This window comes from Malus domestica, chromosome 11 (assembly GCF_042453785.1).
Source record: "Malus domestica chromosome 11, GDT2T_hap1".
In the NCBI taxonomy this organism is placed as follows: domain Eukaryota; kingdom Viridiplantae; phylum Streptophyta; class Magnoliopsida; order Rosales; family Rosaceae; genus Malus; species Malus domestica.
In genome coordinates, this window is record NC_091671.1 from 4,591,894 (window position 1) to 4,612,192 (window position 20,299).

Below are 20,299 nucleotides of genomic sequence, written 5' to 3' on the forward strand. Positions count from 1 at the left end.
CACTAATGTGATTCAATAGTTGTTTTTTTTTTTTTTGAACAAATAATATTATCTACACTAAGGGATAGGGGAGTGGGCTTAGCCTCACAATGGGCTAGCACTAATGTGATTCAATCAGTTGTTTATTAGATATTATTTTCTCTATTCTTAATATAAATTCAATATAGACCGATTTATTATGTGGATTTAGCTGCTTTAATTGATTTATGAGGGGTTTCTTCTAGCATGATCTAAGATTATTCATTTACTTCAAATATTTGACTTTTCTTTTATCAATTTACGCATATAAATATATTTAAAACGTGTAAGTCGCGTGTAGCATGTCATGATTAAAAAAATGCCTTCTGCACGCGCGTGAGTGCGTGCATGAAGGTTAGTGAATCATAAACTAAACACAATAGTTTGGGATGTAGTTAGACATGCGTGGGGGCTTGGTGAATCAAGAAACTTCATGGATTTGGGATACCCAATTGTCAACACGCATACAATATAAGTTAGGAATGAAGATTGTTGTATCAGTTGGCTATACCAAAAGATTTTTTGGCATCCGGAGGATTATTCTTCCATAGAAATTTCAAACTATGAGAAAGTTGAACTAATCAAATTTCAACAAGTTTGAAAAATCAACTATATATATATATATATATATATATGAGGATCCTGATTGATATGTTACGTTGATTTGAAGAACGGTCTTGAAGTTATGGAGTGAGACATTCATTTAAAATTAACAAAAAAACGTAATAATTAGAAAAATGGTTGTCTAAATGGTGGAGTACTCATTGAGACATGACCTAAAATAGTGGAAAGATCACACAGTTTACTTTTTAAGTCTTTAAGAAACAAGAGTGGCAGGTTCCAAGGTTGAATAATACAATTTTCATCTTAAGAGGTTGTAATGCCGGTTATAAAAAAGGTCTTTCGTACACAGATAATAATGTGTTTAAATTAGTTGTCAAATGATTGTATTTTTTTTTTTTTGAACAAACAATATTATCTACACTAAAGGGGAGGGGGGTGGGTTTAGCCTTATAATGAGCTAGCAATAATGTGATTCAATCAGTTGTTTATTTGGTTTTTCTTTTTTTTTGAACAAACTATATTATCTACATTAAGGGAGAGGGGGTGGGCTTAGCCTCACAATGAGCTAGTAATAATGTGATTCAATCAGTTGTTTATTAAATATTATTTTCTTTATTCTTAATATAAATTCAATAGATACCGATTTTATTATGTGAATTTAGCTGCTTTAATTGATTTATGAGGGATTTCTTTTAGCATGATCTAAGATTATTCATTTACTTCAGATATTTGACTTTTCTTTTATCAATTTACGTATATGAATACATTTAAAATGTGTAAATCACGCGTAGCATGCTGTAATTCAAAAAATACATTTTGCACGCGACGGATGTCATGAAGGCTAGTCATTCAATTATTGCATGCACCCCCTTTTCACGCTATAAAAAGTTAAACCTACCGACGCTTGTTGTCTATCATACCATCCTCCATTTCACTTGTATTGTAATTTGTATCCAAGAGACAAATTAAACACTGTGATTAGCTGAGTTGCAGGGAATTGAAGGAATGGCAGCTGAAGCTGTGGTTACTTTTGCTGCGGAGGGAATACTGAAAAAGGTGCTTTCACTTGCTGAGAAAGAATTCAGTCTTGCATGGGGTTTCAAAGCTGAACTTCGAAAGCTTAAAGAGTCATTCACTACCATTGAACTTTTATTGAATGATGTTGCCTACAAACCACAAGGTGGTATATATTTTTTAGGGTTCTTTAGAGAAAGGTCCTTGAAATTCCTATTTTTCAAACAAAAACCCAATTAATATTAAACATTCAAATAAAACCCAAATTTCAAATAGACTACCATGTAGATAAATATATAACCAATTATTACAACATATTTACAAATTATGCCACAAAACCCTAATTATGTTAATAAATATTATTACTCACCCTAATTATGATTAGCAATTAACCCCACCTTTTTTGTTTCATAAATATTATTAACATATATATATATATATATATTAATTTACCCATATTCATAAACAATTATAGGCATATTTTTTGTATAAAAAAAAAGGATCCTTTGTATAATCAGTTATTTTGCATCAAATAATATTGTTTGATAAATAAAAAAAACAAGAATCAATTAACATTCTTTTATTTTGTAGGTAAATTATTTTACACAGATTATTACATACATTAGCCATTTTGATTTGTTATTATATATGCGTATCAAAAATATTTTATCTATATTTATATGTAAAGTATAAGTAAATTAATTTTTTATAAGAATTAAATAATAGGTAAATTATATTGTAGGTACAATATGTTTTTTTTTAAGAAAAATTGAAATTTATAAACAAAAAGTAGTACATATATTATATTTTCAATCAAATTACATTCCTTTATTTTGTAGATAATTTTTTTTAAAGCATTGTTACATATACCGGGCACATTTTAGTACTAATATATATATATATATATATATATATATATATATATATATGTGCAAATATATATTAGTTTTAGTAGGAATTATATATTGTAGGTACATTACATTTGTACAAAAAAAAAAGGTAAATTAAAATTCATAAAAAAAAGGTAGTAGATATATATATTTTTTTAATCAACTTACATACCTTTATTTTGTAGGTAAATAATTTTACATGCATTATTACATATATTGGGCACATTTGAGTAATATATATGTGCAATTATACTTTATTATATCAAATGTAGATAAATTAATATTGAATCAAATAACATTTTTTTTATTTTGTAGATAAATTATTTTGCATGTATTATTACATATACTGGGAATATTTTATTACTAACACATATGTCCAAATAATTTACCTATATTTTTATGTAAATTACTCCATAGTTCTCTTTCAGTTTCCATTTGGTAAGAAAATGACAAGATTAAGTTAAAATTGTTATTTATTTATTTATTTAAAGGAAAGTATAACATTAATGTTTATTTATTTTTTGCCAGAAGCATTAACATACAATTTGTTATGATATATTAATATACAATGAATTTAAACATTAATACATTTTATTTCATTAATCCCTCCCTTCAAATCTGCATAGAATTAAATGTATACATTAAAATTGTAATTAAGGGTATTTTAGGCATCTGAAAGATGCAAAATGTGTAAAGTCAAACAGAATTAATGAATTTGCTTATGTGGAGCCTAGTCATTGGGTTTTATTCAAGTAAAAAGACTATGTCGGGTTTTATGTAAAGAAACTTGAGTTTCAAGGGCTAAAATCATATTTGCAGTATTTTTTAATTCTCTTATAATCTCGCACACACATGCTACAATGACAAGGTATTTTAACTTGTTTTCATTCTCTAACAGCTCCGCCGATAGAGGAATGGGTGAAGAAACTCAAAGGCGTAGCTCATGATGCTGAGGATGTCTTGGATGAATTCAAGTACGAAGTTGATCGGTGTAAAGTCGAAATCCAAAACCATATGAACAAAAAGGTTCTTAACTTCTTTTCACTCTCCAATCCACTTGCATTTCGTCTTCAAATGGCGCATAAAATTCAGAAGATCAATGCATCCTTGGTGGATCTTGAGAGGAAAGCAACTCCTCTTGGACTAGTTTCCAAGAATAATGATGCAACCCCTCAGGAGATTAGATAGGACAGACAAACCCACTCACTAATTGGCAAAGATGAAAAAACTGTTGGAAGGGAAGATGATGTGTCGAATATAGTTAAAACATTGACCGACTCCAAAACCAATAACCAAGAAGATCTTGCGGTTATGGCCATTGTAGGAATGGGAGGCCTCGGAAAAACAACTTTGGCCAAGTCAGTATACAATCAGGATTCGATACGCAAATTTTTTGAAAAGAGAATATGGGTTTGTGTATCCAACACTTTCGACGTCACTCTCATTCTTCGTCGGATGTTAGAATCTCTTATCTTGACAAAAGCCCCTTCAAAAGGTAATCAGGATGCAATTCTTAAAAAACTGCAAGAAGAGTTGAAAGGTAAAAGATACTTACTCATACTTGATGACGTTTGGAACGAAGATCTCGAAAAATGGGATAATTTAATGGAATGTTTGTCAAAGCTTAATTCTGCTGGGGAATCCAAAATTATTATCACCACTCGCAGTGACAAAGTCGCATCAATCCCGAAAAAGCTACTTCCACGATATGAATTGGGAGAACTTTCTGTCGATGAATGTTGGTCCATCATGAAAGATAGAGCTTTCCCAGTTAGCAGTGCTCCTGAGTTCGAAAGCAGTGCTCCTGCGTTCGAGGCAATTGGAAGAGAGATTGCTAAAATTGTGGTGGTGTTCCATTGATAGCAAAGGTACGTACTATTATTATGTATCATAGCATGCAATTAGCACCATTTTATTTTTACTTTTTTCACACGTTTTAATTTATAAATTAGGACAATACCTTCATTTACCCCATGAGGTTCACCACCTTACAATTAGGACAAGGCCTTTTGACAAACGAATTTTGATCGTACAAGTTTCATAATTAAAACCATTCATTTTCGTACATTAATACAAAATTTCATTTCAAATTATAGATAGTAACTATATGATATTTGTTGGAAAATAATAAGTTTAGGATTTGAACCCAGCTCGTTAAAGAATTATATTTTTGTTTAGAGATTAAGGTTTAGTTTATTATAAATAGTATGCTTGTTATTCACTTGTGTATAAGTCGGTCACAAGTCTTTAAGTATAGTCGTCTCGACAATCTTGTTTCTTTTTTTCCACTAATCAAATAATATTCGCAGTTTGTAATCTGTATGTTTGTTATGCGCACTATGATATTCAACTTTGTATCAGAGCAAGTTTAATCCTTGTCGGATTTGATATGCTTTGGTTGGTATCTAGCTCTCTACCTATATCGTTGTCCGTGCTTTATCATATGTCAAGCCCATTAGTTTGATTCATCAAACCGCTACCTCTCCCCCTTCCTCCGGTGCTGGCTTTTGATCTGGAGAAGTAGCACGAAATACAATTTTGAGTGTTTTTAGCTCATATAGATTTCCATATGTACCTAGATTCGCCATTGGCTTCTCATTTTACAAGTCATCGTCAGATTTTCCACATATTTTTATTTATAATTTATACTAATATTCTTTTTAGTTTTATTTTGTATCCATAATTTTGAATTTTTAATATGCACCCATTTTTTAATTTAATTTGTGCCCCTATTTTTTTTGTGAATGCACCATGCTAATTATATGTATTTATTTTATGTTTTAAATATATTAATAGTTATTTCTTATTATATATTGATAATTACATGGCTACATTATTTTATAGCTAGAGCTATGGGTAGAATAACATTACTCTATTATGGATTTCTTTGAATTTTTAAGTAATTGTCATATTGTAAAAATATTATTTGACTGCCCGCTGCTTAACCGCCTTTGAACCTCCGTGCCCTGTCGAAGTCTGCTTGCTTCACGCCTGCAATCGTGCCGTCGCCCCACCATCTGCTGCCGCATGAACCCTCCTTCAACCCCGATCCATCACCGTCTTGCTGACTGTCCTCAAACCCACATCGCACTGTTCACTGTTGCCGCAAAACCCACTTTGTCTTCTGCCAGTATTACTACTATTTTTATTTTTGAAAGTTGAAAAAGTATTAAAAAGTTGCTTTTTGTTGGACCACTTTATTGAATTGGGACGAGAAAATGATCCCAGTAATGAAGTTACTTCTGTTTGAACCATTTGTTGCTAACGTTGGCCCGTGCCTGTGTATGGAATCTATTGGTCTGACACAACGATTGCAAGTAGATTGGAGCCACTCACGTAACGTTGAGTACACGTACACGATGTTAAGTTGGATCGTCTTGTTTGGGAAATTTTTGAAAAATAGCCAATTTTAAAAGCATGAATTGAATTTTAACCAAAGTTTCTAATTTTTTATGATTCTAACCAAAAATCCAGATAAAAAGTCTTAATTACCCCTAACAATCCATATCCTTTCCGTTTGGAGGTGTAGGCGATAGTATTACCTAGCCTGATTTCTGTGTATGCCACCCGGAAAACAGTCTTGGCTCCGACTTTGGCCTCTTAGGACTTTATCATCTTCTAAGTTGATAATTGGAGACTACTTAACTAAGAACATGAATGAATGGTACCCAACACTACCTTTCGTGGTTGGTTTGCAAGAAAATTAAGAAATTTTGAAGGAGATTTCATAAGCCTCCTTTATTTGGAATTCTATATGATCATGTCTGTATATGTGTGAGTGTGTTACTTGCAGTTTGGATTCGGGGTTTTCTTTTTTTGGGTTTTGTGATGGGTTCTGCATTGTGAAGTGACAGGGAAGATTGCTTCGTTTAAAATTGGACTTGGTGTGTGTTTCTGTGACTTCTTGTTTGGATACAAGGTTTTCCTTTTCTAGATTTTGTGTTGGGTGACTTGTTTGGATACAAGGTTTCCTTTTATGGGTTTTGTGTTGGGTTCTGTAATGTGAAATGATAGAACAGGGTTTTCTCTAAATTTGGGAAATTTCTATTATTAGGGGTAATTAAAACCTTTTACTTGAGTTTTTGGTTAAAATTATAAGAAGTTAGTAAGTGTGGTTAAAATTCAATTCATGCCTCTAAAATTGGCTATTTTCAAGATTTCCCTTATCTATTCGCATAGCGAAACCTGCTTGTTTACAGCTATGAGATCATGTATCCACTTTTGTTTGCTGACAAACTCATGTTGTTTACAGCTATGAGTTTGACGGGGGCATTGGAAAATAATAAGTTAAAGATTTAGGCTCAATCCGTTAGAATTAGGCCTTTGTTTAGATATTAGGATTTAGTATACTATAAATGGATGTTTGTTATTCATTTGTATATAAGTTGGTCAAAATGAAGTCTCTAAGTGCAGGTTGTAATTCGTTTGTTCTTCTGTTTGTTATGTGCTCTACCATGTTAAACATGGATATTTTACTTGGTACCAACATCATCAATTTGTTCAATATATATAGATGACTAAACAATCTCTAATTTGGTTTATATTTAGTAGCAAACAAACTATTCCAAGCCCATTGAATTTTAGTTATATTATTTGCAAAATGATTGAATTGTGTTCAAATTCGGAAACCTCAATTTACATAGATTGGTCTTCTAGAGGGGAAACACATATGAACCGGATTCACAACTATGTAGCATTTTTTATCTAATAATGTATTGTCATATGCAAGTATTTCTGCACATAGCAATGTATTACTGGATAGGGACACCAAGTGGTGGTGAACCTGTTTCATGTAAGTTATTCTCTTTCCAAAAAGTGTAAAAACGTCACCAAAAGGAACCAATCTAGTTATAATCAATTAAATTACTTAAGCGGCTTCAGCCAATTGCATTAAGTTAATCTAGTTACTAACTATTCCTTTTTTCATCTGATAAAAAGGATACGGTGGAGATATGTTGCATTTCACATAGATCCAAAAAATCGTTATAGTCATAAGTAAATTGCTTAATGATATTTGATAGAAACTCTCTAATCCAATTAACAGGTTTTGGGAGGAATCTTGAGCACTAAAAAAGGTATTGAAGACTGGTTGTCATTTAAAAATAGTAGAACATGGGACAACTTATTAAAAGAAGAAGATAGAATTAGGCGAGTATTGCGGTTGAGTTTTGACAATTTAGGATCATCATCACTGAAGCAATGTTTTGCATATTGCTCAATGTTCAAGAAAGATTTTGAAATTCAAAGAGATAGCTTGGTTCAACTTTGGATGGCTCAAGGACTACTCCACCCTTCACCTGGTGAAAGTAAAGATATGGAGGACATAGGCAATGAATATTTTGATATTCTATTGCAGAGCTCCTTATTTCAAGATGCTACAATGAATTATGATGGCATTGTTCGAGAATGCAAGATGCATGATCTTGTGCACGATCTTGCAGAATTTGTATCCAAATCTGAAATCTTGACAAGTGACTTAAGTGGCATAGATAATACACTTGAGATTCGACATGTTGCTTGGGTTTCTACTTCCGAACTAGAAAAGATTCCAAAAAAAAGTGCTAGAAAATTGCAGTCATTGTTTTTGGACGACGGTGAAGTTCCTAATAACATTCATCCATGGTTCAAAACTTTACGCGTCTTAAAATATGGTAATCCTAATATTGAAGAATTTCCAGATTCAATTGGTAGGCTGAAACATTTGAGGTATCTTGACATTTCCAAAACAAGATTTAAAGCACTCCCCAAGTCTATAGGCAAGCTCTATAACCTTCAAACGTTAAGGGCAACGAAATGTGCCCTTGAAGAGTTTCTAAAAGAACTGCTAAACTTGATCAACCTGAGGCATATTCATTTTGATGAGAGTACGAAATTCCCACAGGGGATAAGGCAATTGACTTGCCTTCAAACATTACCTTACTTTTCAGTGGGTAATGAGATTGGTCATCGAATTGAAGAGTTGGCTAGCTTGAATCAATTGAAAGGTGAATTAATCATTTGTGGTTTGGAGCACGTAAAGAACGGACAAGAAGCAAAGAAAGCTAAGCTAGAGGAAAAGACGAAAGCATGCCACTTGACATTCAGATGGACGGGATATAGGTCAACGACTGACAACAACAAGGAGGACGATGTCCTAGAAGGCCTCCGACCGCATCCTGAGTTGGAGAGCTTACGTATTGAAAACTTCATGGGCGATAAGTTTCCATTGTGGATGATGAATGGGTCATTGCTGTTTGAGAACTTGAAGAGGATTCAGTTACTTGGATGGGACAAGTGTGATGGAGTCCTACTGCTCGGTCATCTACCCAATCTTACGGAGCTTGAGATTATTGAAATGGCTAACTTGAAATGTGTTGACGGTGAGTTCTACAGTTCTCTTGAGAGATTGGTTGTTCGAAATTGTGGAAAGCTGAGGCATTTGCCGGGTGGGATACACACGTTCCATCTCCTTAAGCACATGTATATATCAGAATGTCCAAGTCTAAAGTTGATTCCAATTACACAGGGCCTTAAGTACATGTATATATCAAAATGTCCTAGTGTAGAGTCGATTCCAATTACACAGGGCATGGCATCTCTACGTAAATTAGAGATTGGAGATTGTGGACGATTGTCACGCTTACCGAGTGGGTTAGAGAACTGCACAGTTCTTCAGAATTTGATTATACGGAATTGTGATGAATTATCAGGCACATTGAGCTTATGGGCCTCTCTCCTAGAAGTGAGTTTATGGAGTTGCAATGGATTATCAGGCCCATTGAGTGTATGGTCCCCTCTCGTGGAATTGGATATACATTACTGCAGTAATCCGACATCAATTGAAATGAAAGGCAGCTTGTCCCTCACCGCCTCTCTTGAGAAATTGACAATCTGGAATTGCCATGAATTAACAAGCTTACCTGCTCTTCCACAACAATGTCCCTCTCTTCAGAAATTGTGGATAAGTGGATGCCCAAAGGTATCATCGTTTGGTGTCAAAAGTAGCAGACTTGAGGAGGAATGCATTAGTCTACAATCTACTTCAGACTTGCGAACCATGACCTCCCTTCGACATCTGAGTATTGAAAGATGTGAAAGATTAGGAAGTTGGGTGAGCAGCCTGCAATTCCCACTCTCTCTTGAGACGCTGGCAATACTCAATATCCCTAATTTAGAGATTCTTCCAAGTTTAGACCACCTCATTTCTCTCCGTACTTTGTCGATTGTAGGTTTGCGAAACGTAAAATATCTGCCGACGGGGCTACAGTGGCCCACTGGCTTGGAGAAATTGTATATTGCTGGGTTTTGGGAGGAGCTGGATTCCTTCCCTGATTTTCATGTTGGATCACTAACGCATCTTACAAGCTTAGACTTGTATGGTTGGCCTAAGCTCAAGTCTATGCCTCAACAAATTCAACACCTCACTTCTCTAACATCTTTGACAATATCTTCATTTGAGGGAGTGGAAACTTTGCCAGAATGGTTGGGTAGCCTTACATCCCTTACACATCTTTGCATTGATTATTGCAAGAATCTGATGAATTTACCAAGTGTCCAAGCTATGCAACGCCTCACCAAATTACAAACTCTAAGGATTTATAATTGTCATCCCCTTTTAGAGCAAAGATGCACCAAGGACTGCGGCACAGATTGGCCTAAGATTTCTCACATTCCACATATCTCAAGTAAGTTTTAAAAATATTGAAATCAAATTACAGAGCTGACGTTATATGTTTATCTCTTTTCTTCTTTTATTCCGTGTCTCCACTAGTACTACACTCAAATTTAAAGTTGTATAACAAAATTGTTTCTTCTTCTCCCTTTTCTTTTAAATGATCAGTTTGGGCCTGGGACAACAGTTTGTTTGAAGATATGCAACTGGAATGGAACGATGTAGTGCAGTAGGTACAAGCAGAGTCCAGGTAACAATGCACAAGATATGTTTTTCCAGAAATTTGGTGTTTGTTGTTTTAGATTGTTTCATCCTTTTCGGGAAAAATGAACGTAGAATGGGTCGAACTCGAATTAATAAAACCCTCTTTGGAAAAATGAAGGAGGGTGAAATTGTGTCGAGTGAATTATTTGTTTACATATTGTGTGCAATTTTTGCTCAACACATATATAACTCTTTTAGCATCCTTTGGCATTTTTCATGACGCTCTTACTCAACTGGAATGATGTAGTGCATTAGGTGCAAACAGAGTCCAGTTACTGATGCACAAGATGTGTTTTTCCAGAAAAATAGTGTTTGTTGGTTTAGATATTGTTTCGTCCTTCTTTCATCGATTGCTTGCTAAATTTCTCATACTACCTTGTTCAATAATCTACTTGCCTTACAGTCCTTTTCAAGCTAGCATGTAATTTCTGAATTGCCTTGCATTATTGAGAAATATATTGAAATCTAAGCGGATTTGGTTGTTCAACCATCAGTCGATCGCTTTTAGTTTCACAGGCCCTGACTAGTTCTCATTCTGAGTCACATTGTTTGTTCCAAAACTTTTTAAGTGGACTTTTTCTTCTGGGCAGATTGTTATCTTAAAATTATCAGCTCTTGAATTTTAATCCTGATCACAACAGTAGTGGGAGATTTATCATATTTGTTGCATCGATCTCTTGCAGTTCGCTTATTCCGTTGGTTCCTGCACAATGAGCAAACCAAGACTTGTTTTCGGGATAACGATGTTGATATAATATATGGAACTGTTGTAATTGCTTTCTTATGAAGTTTGGACTGATAGTTTTGGGGCTACGTGTAATATTTGAATTGTATGCACAGTGATTTGAATACTATTGATTTTGTGTCTGCAGTTGATATCGCTCAAGTAACTTGATGAACTGTTGAGTACCCATATTATTGCTGAAATGATCAAGAGCGATATTACTGTTGAATTTTGTCTCTCCTAGCAGAACATTCAAGATTTTGAGACTTTTCGGGATTCAGTGAGAAAGTTAGTTGAAATGCAATTATCGAGAGTGATACTGATGTTGATTTGTTCGAATGAGATTAAAATTACGGACTAATGACTTTTATCCTGATGAAAATTGTTTAGCACTTTCCTTATTCATTTGATTCTTGCATAATGAGGAAATTGGGCAAAATAACTGGAACTGCTTTCTCTTTGAATCTTCCATAAAATTAGTTATTATTCTTATGAAGATTTTGGACTGAGATTTTTATGATTACTTGTAATTTTTAACAGATATTTAAATTGTATGCAGAGGGATTTGAATTCAGTTGACTTTTGTCTCTGTGATTGAAACCTCGAGTAACTTGACGAACAGACTGTACCCACACTATTGATTAGGTAAATGAATCTTCAATTAACATTTTACTTTCAGTTGAAAACTTGAAATTTGTTGTTTATATTTGTTCTTAAGTTGTTTTGGTGTTATCTTTGTACATGCAGAATTGGGATTTCAACCAAAACTCATGCGTGGATCAATATCATTCTTCAACTTCAATCATGTTTCCTTATCATCAAATCTTAATTTGGATAGAAATTGGTAATCTTTTATCTTGTCGATTACAACTGGATCAATATTCTTTGTTTGATACTCATCATCAAATCGAAATGCATCCTTATGAGTTTGCACAAGATTTGAATTCAGTTTATTTTTCGTGTTGTGTGGATCTTTAGAAGCTTGCGCTTCCTGGCATCTTTTGTGCCCTGCATTGCTGTGAAAGGAGACTGCAAGAAGCAGCCAGCTATTGAATAGAGGGAGAGCTTGAGATTTGAAACAACTATTGTACTACCCTAATTGTAACTTCTTTCTCTCTTCACTTGCTCTCTTAAAGACTCTCTCATGCTCCTTTTAAAATGTAACCTACATTATTCTAGTAAAAACCGCAGAAACTACTAAGCATGGACGTAGGCCAGCTTGCACATATGGAAGGATCGTATAGTGCTATGAACTTATACTGTCCTTAATGAAAGATAGAAATTCTGGATGCTTTATTGGGATCAGTCTGTAATATCAGCTCCAGTGTATAAGGTGTGCTTTTCTCCTTCTCTTTTACATTGAACAATCTAAGCACATACGTATTTTTTTCATTTTTCAGGTTTTCTCCATTCCATATTCACCATGAACGTTTTACTCATTATGCCATGATGATAACAATGTCGTAAGATCATTTGTGTTGCAAAACAAGGTTTGCTCTGTTACTTGTAAGATAGTAAATTAGTTTACATGGAATGCCCATACGATGTCGGTGTAGGTCCATACTGGGTACTTTGGGTCTCTTCCATGATGGTGTTTACTCACTCACCACTGTCTCAACTCCTTAGTATTTTACAGAGAGTTCTTGGGGCTGTGAAGGTAACAATGTCTTCAGGTAACAATGTCTTCGGTAGAATATTGATATTCCGGTTGAAGCACAAGTTAGCTCTTCTCAAGCAGACTAAGTTTTCATCGGTGAATTATTACAAGGGCTTTCTTCTGCGTTGATCGTTTCTCTCTTGAGATTCAAAGTTTGTTTGAGCTGAGGTCATTGTTTCTCGCTCTTTCATTTTCATTTTTTATTAATATTTTTGCAACAATTACTTTAAGAGGTCGCACTTGGTGCGATGGCAAGTGCCTTCGCCCATGAGCGGTAGGTCTCGGGTTCGAGACTTGGGAGCAGCCTCTCCATAAAATGGGGGTAAGGCTAGCCGACATTCACCTCTCCCAGACCCTGCGTAAAGTGGGAGCCTTGTGCACTGGGTACGACCTTTTTATTAATATTTTTGCAACAATATTTCTCCATAATAGCAATGCTGGAATAGATATTATATTGTTGTTTGATTAAAAAAAAAAGATGGTTTATCTTCTTATGACATCTAATACTCGTAAATTGCAGTTTTGATGGGGCATGGAAGGAACAGGAAGATAGAGGGGGAATTGGAGTGGTGTTAAGAAACGACATAGGTTAGTTTGTGGCAGCGCTGGCGATGAAACTGGACGGCATCTCTTCACCGTTGTTGGCAGAAATAGAGGCAGCACGTGCTGCAATCTTGCTGGTGTGAGAGTTAAACAAGGAACTGGTGGAACTTGAAGGAGATGCAGCGTTGGTCCTTGCTGTGCTAAATCTAAGATGACATTGTCGTTGATGGATAGTATAGTAAATGAGGAGCGCTACTTCCTGCGCTCCACTCCACAAACCAAACTCAAGCATGCTCGCAGGGAGACAAACAAGGTTGCTCACAGATTGGCGCAATTGGGACTCACTCTAGAACAGCGATGAGTTTGGTTCGAGGAATCTCTTGATGTAATCACTGGCCTTATAATAGAGGATAGTTAAGTTTTATATTTTTGTGGTGCGGGACGCTCTTTTTCCCTTCGACTGGGTTGAAATTCCCGGCAAGGTTTTTATCAAGGCCCAATAAAATGCATTATATCCTACTATCTGTACGTATTCTTTCTCATATCAATGAATATTGTACCTCTTCTAAAAAAAATACTCGTAAATTGTCCATGCATGTTTTAGCCGCAGATAGAAAAGTGTGGCCCTTAAATTGTTAAAAGGCCACAAAAGAAAGGAATTTTTCAAAAAACGTTTAGCTTCCTTCTACGCTTGGCCTTGCAAAAAACATTCCTCCGAAAAGTCAATTTATCACAAAATGTTTTAAGTGCACAACTTAGCTGAAATTGAGAAAGGCAAAGTAAAAAGGCTCTTTTAAAATTAATTCTTTAACAAAACTTAGGAATAATTGGCATGAAAATATAGGAAATAATTCACCTACCAATGTTTATAATAAAAGTAGACAAAGACGAATATGAGGACGAATAAGTTTCTTTACTTAAAACAATAATTCCTCGATTTTCTTCCTTCAAGTTATATGCATTTATTTTGTTTCATTCTCTATCATCATAACTTTAAATATAGTGAGTTGTCTATTTCAATCTGTCATAGAGGGAGACCAAATAAGATAAATAAATATGTGTAGTATAGTACAAGATAATTGGATAACATTGTGTGACGGTGTGAAAATATCTGACGTTAGAAGATTGAGGCAGAAATAAGAGTTGAATTTTGTTTTGCAAGAAAAAAGATAAAAGCTATAAAGAAAGGAAGCATGATCACATTTTGGCTTCATAAACACTGTTTTAACAATTTTTGACAAAAATTGTTGTCCCTGACCAATCGATATTCAGATATATTAAGGCCTCGTTTGACAGCTCGGATTGTACTGACTATTTCTATCGGATAGGATAAATAGCCACCGGATAGTACTGACTAAATTAGTCGGGCGTTTGGTGCAGTATCGGACTAATGATCGTATTATTTATATTGTGTTTGGTACTATACCAGATATGAGGAATTTAAAGTATTATTATTTTAAGATAAACTGTAGAGATCAGTTTTAACCATAAAGTATTATCATGTCTCCCTGGGTGGTCCATTCTTAGCGGCCACAGCAGATGCTTTCTCTGATTCTATGTCAACAACAATAGCATCAATTTTAGCTTCTTCAAGTTGCTTCAGACCATGATCCTTGTCATCACAGCAACTTCTATGTGTTTTCCTCCACTCTCGACAACCTCAAGCAAAGCCCGGATTGCAAGCTTTACAGTTTCTTGCCCAGATCTCTCTGCCGCATCCCCCAAACTCCCTCTCTCTCTCTCCTTTCTTCTTCTTCCCCGACTATTTGCAAGATCCAGTTGTAGAAGAAGCCCAAAGCCTTCAACGCCCGACGGCCAGACCTCGGGGATCTTGTAGCAGAGGAAGACATGGAGGTCGTAGGCGTTGACAGTGCCGGCAAGAATGACGACGGGGAGAACGACGTTGGCGAGAGGGATGACAGCGAGAGGAGATGTCGTGGAAACGAAGTGCGAGAGAGAGGGAAGTGAGCCGGACTAATAATCCACTCATTTTGGAAGGGTTTATTAAGCAGGTGTATACCCGACTAAATAGGCAGACTGACTAAATTAATCCGGCGGCTATTTTATACGGGAGGGCACCAAACAACCGGCTCCGTATAATTAGTCCTATCCGATGCTCTATACGGTGTGCCAAACAAGGCCTAAGTGTGATTTCAAATGATTATATACCCCAGATGGCCAACACCTAAACCTTCATCCAAGATATGTCTTATGCATTCAAACATTAAATGGTGTGCCACGTGGGGCCACCCTCTGAGTTTGTCCCCGGCCCACTCTTCTCCCTTTCTCTTTCTTCTTTCTTCTCCCGTGAGACCTCTCCCTTGTCTCTCACTCTCGAACAAACCTCTCTCCCTCTTCCTCTCGCTGCACCCAACCCTCCCCGAGGGTAGCTAACACATCCACACAGGGGCGGATCTACAGAGGGACCTGGGAGGTCCCAGGACCCTTCGACGATCCTAAATTGCTGCTTGAAATTTTCCGGGGACCCCTCGTACTCGAACACGAGGTCTGCGCTGCAGGTTGCAGGTTGCAGGTGCAATGGAGAAGAAGACAGCGGGGAAGAAGAAAGAAAACAAGGCCTTTTTAAAATTGGTCCAAAACGCTGCCGTTTGTTTTAACAATTGGCCAATTGTTTTAATTTTTCAAAAAAAAAAAAATCAAAAGGGGCAAACGCTGCCGTTTGCCTATTATGTTCCAATTTCCATATTCTTTTAAAGCCTAGCCCCACATGGGCCACATCTTTCCCGAGAGTTCCCTTTCCTTTCCCCGCTCCTCTGCTTTTCCCCTAATCCCCAACTTTTTTATATTCCCCTAAAACCCTAAATTTCTAATCCCACCCAATCCCATATTATAATTATATTACTCCAATATCATACCTTCACTTGTTTCAATTCTCCAAGCCATCACTATTTGGTTCAAAATTCAAATAAGTTTTTTGGTATTCTAATCTAATCTCAATTAAATTATATTAGATATTGGTGGAGATTTTTAGTCTATTATTGATATGATTGTTCATATGTTTTATGTTTGTATACTCATTTTATCATTGAAATTTGGATGGAATTCTTGCTCAGATGTATCCTAAAGATTTGACGGATCGAGATAGATTGGGAATTCAAGATTAACTTGATATTTATATTCATTTTGTGCGTTCTGATAATGATTTTTCTCAATTGCAGGGGATTAATGATCTTACTAAGAAAATGGTGGAGAAAGGGTTGCATCGAACATTTGCATATGTATATTTGCTTGTTCAGTTGGTTTTGGTTTTACCAAGTGTAACCGCTTCAGTGGAAATGGCATTTTCCGCTATGAATATCATTAAGGATCCACTTTGCAACAAAATGGGAGATCAATGTTTATGTGACATCTTAATTGTTTACATTGAGAAAGATGTTTTTTCATGTATTGGTAATGAAGTTATCATGAAACATTTTCAGACTATGAAACCTCGTCTTGGACGCTTGAATTTAGGATTTTATAACTTGTAATGTTGTTTTGCATATAATTTTTGAATGAAGTGTATTATATTTAACTTTTCAATGTTATTTTTGTCTATAAATTTTTTGACCTTTATTATTAGGACCCCCTGAATTTAAAATCCTGGATCCGCCACTGCATCCACACACCCATGCAACCACCGACATGGCGACAACGACGGCAGCACCAACATCACCACCACATTAGCTCTCTCTCTCTCTCTCTCTCTCTCTCTCTCTTCGTCTCTGTTGAGCACAGAGGAACTCCGGCGAGTTCGTCGTCTTTCCGACGATTGGTAAGCCTCGGGACCCTTGAAATCCCTTCATCTTTGTCCTTGTGGTCTATAACTAACTTGGATTGTGTTTTTGGGATGACGAAATTGCACGGAGACGCCACGGGTGTGCTAAACCCAGTTTTCCGGTGAGCCGTGGGTGTGCGACCCAAGTCCGGCCACGTCCGGCCCAGTATTTTACAGATTCTTGGGGCTGTGAAGGTAATACTGTTGAATATTTCAAGAATATATATATATATATATACCATTTATTATATATATATATATATGTATATAATATTTCATGAATATATATGAAATATATATATATATATATATATATATATATATATATATATATAATAAATGGTATATATATATATATTCTTGAAATATTCAACAAATACTGTCTCCATTGAGCCACTTTCTTATGCCATTATAAAGGATTAACATTTTTATCATTGAGAATTAATCGTGTTTTTAATCAATTGTGCATTTCAGATATGAAGGAAGTAGTCTATGTTATTTTAAGCAGAAAATTCAAGCTGCAAACAAGTTACTTACTCCTACAAACACATGTGCATTCTCTACCCCAACTTTCTAGGATAAAAAATTACGTCTTTCATTTTTCCGCAGTTGTGTTGTGGCCGAGGACATCGGCATAGACCTTGCAGCAGACAAAGTTGATGGAATGAAGTGTATCGTAACCAAAAGCGGGTAACTTACTTTCCTATATGAACAAAAGAGTGCTTCCATATATGCCACCTTCTTGATATCTCAGATCAGTGGCGGAGGCAGTTAAGGACTACAGTAGTCCTAGGCCTACTCTCACTTAAAAAATAAGATTAGTCTACTACACCTATTTCTATTGCTTTGCAGCCCTTCTCAACAACTAAAACAAATTCAATCATTATCTATTTTTCATCTCATAGATGCCATCCCAAAAATAAGTATATATTTTAAATGGTCATTTATCACAAAAAGTAGTGCTATCTGCATACATTTTTTACCTTTAACACACTCTTGTTAATTTATGTCATTCGATATTCAATTCATTCAATCAGACGATCGCAAATTGAGAGGGTATATGGAAAGCAAAAAGAGGTGTGTGGATAGCACAACCCTCTCACAAATCAATAACATTAAATTAAAACCCATCATTCACTTTTAATTAAAATAAAATCGTCTTTCACTTATTCACGGCGAGAGTTTTTACCTTTTCTTATTGAATTTCATATATTTAGCCATTCTAAATCCCAAATTTATTGAATAAAGAACAAAAAGGTTTGTAATACTCTATTATTCACTATAAAACATTTGTTTCTATTCTATCCCACCTCTTACTTGAGTTTTAGGGTTTGCAAAGATTTTCGTACTTCTCTCTATTCAGTTTAATAATTATTTAAATACAATAGATGACATTATGCAACTGTTTCATTGCAATTTGTCAAGAATAATTTTGATTACTATGGATAGATAAAATTATCTATGCATATGTTAATTTTGACTACTTAATTATTTGGATAAATATTATGATGTTTTGCATTAGTAATTTTATAACCACTATTCGTTTTTTATTCTTCTATACTTGTTTGAGGCCCCTCCTCACAAGAAATCTTGGCTCCGCCACTGTCTCAGATTATACTTCAAATTTGTTAAAAAGCTAATTGGCATGAGTTGGGTGTAATCTTTGCTAGTCACATATGTCAAATTTTTTTATCGGGGTCAAATGATAAACATGTTCACTTCATCTCTTAAAACTCCGGTTTCAGGTACACAGCTGAAGAAGACTTCCATAATGCAGATTTAGTCTTTGACTTCATTGGAGATCCCCCGGAGGAGCGAAATTTCATTCAGTGCTGGTCCTCCATCTACAATACCCTTGGATGGTGATTAGGGTTTCAGCTAAAGATAATAGACGAATGATAGTCTGCGTTCGGTGGTAATCCTGATGTAGATATTCCTGTTGAAGTAGTATTTCGGTTGTATACAAGTTTAGAAGAATTATGGTGTTAAGAATGTACATGTTTTATATGGGACGGATCTGTAAATATTGCCAGCATTGGAGACTTTAACATCGTCAAATGGGGTTGGATTTAGCCTTTTGATGTTTGATAAAAAAGACCTCAATATGAATGGCCATAAATTTGAATATGAGTTCTCTTATTTGACTTCACCTGTAGTATTCTGTGTCCGAGTGTAAAGATAGTGAAGCTTTGTGGTGGTCTCAGATCTGTAACCTATGTCAAGAAGCAGGAATGCATGCAGTCTGGAAGAACCGGTATGTCATATTCCCAAGGGACTTCCGAATTATTGCGGTGATGATGTAAGATATCGAGCCATGGAATGGTTTTATTTTATTTTATTTTTTATTTTTTTATTTTATTTTTGAGAAGGGGTTTTATTTTCTTTTTGTCTTTCGGATAATGTGGGTTGTTTTAGTTGGAGAATTGTTTAGGGAAAACTGTAACAAAGTACACTGAAATTGACGTTCCATTCTTACTGTTTGTAGAGATGCCACAGTTTGCAGCGGTTTCGCTATTCATATTTTCGGCACAGATGTTGTGGTATTATCCCTGCCCAATTAAGCATTGCGATGTGTTTATTACTAGTCCGCATGGTAGTGCTCGATTTACTTAGGATATCGACGTAATGACACATCTTAGTTACAGGGAATTTCTCTCAACTTAATGACAGTGGGGATGTGTTAGCAAGACATTTTTAGTCTTCAAGCCTTAAGCCAAAGTATTGCAGTATGGTTTTAAATTTACTTTCTATTATTAGAGAGCAAACATACATGGAATGGAATGGGGTTCTCGCACACGTGGTGGTATCTCATTCAATAATGTAGTGGTGTGTAAGTTTCTTTTGTTGGATATATAAGATATTATCTACATTAAGAGGATTTCCACCTGTTGAGCAAGGGCAGCCCAATGACAGTTATCATTTATTTTGAATTAGTAATTGTCTTTGTCAACTCCACCTGTTTTAGTTCTACCATCACCAACGCGATTACTCTTCACAAATATTTTTTTTTCTTTAAATTCACATCTGCCAATTTATCAAGCGAGGATGTAGAAACTGCTGAAAGAAAAGACTTATCCAACACAATCGAGTCACTGAAGGAGGTGGAGCCACCTCTAAAGTAAGTTTATCCTGTGACTTTTTATTACAGGAATCTACCCCTCTATTATTGATTTGAACAAGAAAAAAAGTGTTGTGC

General features: G+C 35.3%; 2 protein-coding genes and 2 long non-coding RNA genes across 11 annotated transcripts; all 4 read left to right on the forward strand.

Annotated features, from left to right (window-relative positions):
- Positions 1-1,481: 1,481 nt before the first annotated feature.
- Positions 1,482-3,811, forward strand: LOC139187627 (disease resistance protein RGA2-like). The gene is made up of 2 exons (XM_070807607.1): positions 1,482-1,762; positions 3,385-3,811. The coding sequence occupies exons 1-2, from the start codon at positions 1,588-1,590 to the stop codon at positions 3,672-3,674; spliced, it is 465 nt and encodes a 154-aa protein (XP_070663708.1). The 5' UTR covers positions 1,482-1,587; the 3' UTR covers positions 3,675-3,811.
- Positions 3,812-4,120: 309 nt separating this feature from the next.
- On the forward strand, positions 4,121-5,739 carry LOC139189181 (uncharacterized). Its single transcript, XR_011572827.1, has 2 exons — positions 4,121-4,354; positions 5,462-5,739. It is a non-coding gene; the product is annotated as an uncharacterized lncRNA (long non-coding RNA).
- A 1,860-nt stretch (positions 5,740-7,599) lies between these two features.
- Positions 7,600-13,847, forward strand: LOC103412773 (putative disease resistance protein RGA3). Of its 8 annotated transcripts, none has more exons than XM_070807600.1 (8): positions 7,600-10,150; positions 10,306-10,387; positions 11,685-11,770; positions 11,873-11,969; positions 12,104-12,226; positions 12,317-12,458; positions 12,762-12,950; positions 13,303-13,847. In XM_070807600.1, exons 1-2 carry the CDS (start codon positions 7,705-7,707, stop codon positions 10,368-10,370), a joined length of 2,511 nt encoding a protein of 836 aa, XP_070663701.1. In that variant the 5' UTR covers positions 7,600-7,704; the 3' UTR covers positions 10,371-10,387; positions 11,685-11,770; positions 11,873-11,969; positions 12,104-12,226; positions 12,317-12,458; positions 12,762-12,950; positions 13,303-13,847. The 8 variants fall into 8 exon arrangements, with proteins under 8 accessions (XP_070663701.1, XP_070663700.1, XP_070663707.1 ...); XM_070807599.1 differs by having other exon boundaries at positions 12,104-12,212; positions 12,305-12,458; positions 12,526-12,950; XM_070807606.1 differs by having other exon boundaries at positions 7,600-9,576; positions 9,695-10,150; positions 12,104-12,615.
- A 3,096-nt stretch (positions 13,848-16,943) lies between these two features.
- LOC103409713 (uncharacterized) lies at positions 16,944-19,252 on the forward strand. Its single transcript, XR_011572825.1, has 5 exons — positions 16,944-17,100; positions 17,195-17,298; positions 17,578-17,631; positions 17,713-17,793; positions 18,849-19,252. It is a non-coding gene; the product is annotated as an uncharacterized lncRNA (long non-coding RNA).
- The last annotated feature ends 1,047 nt before the right edge of the window (positions 19,253-20,299 follow it).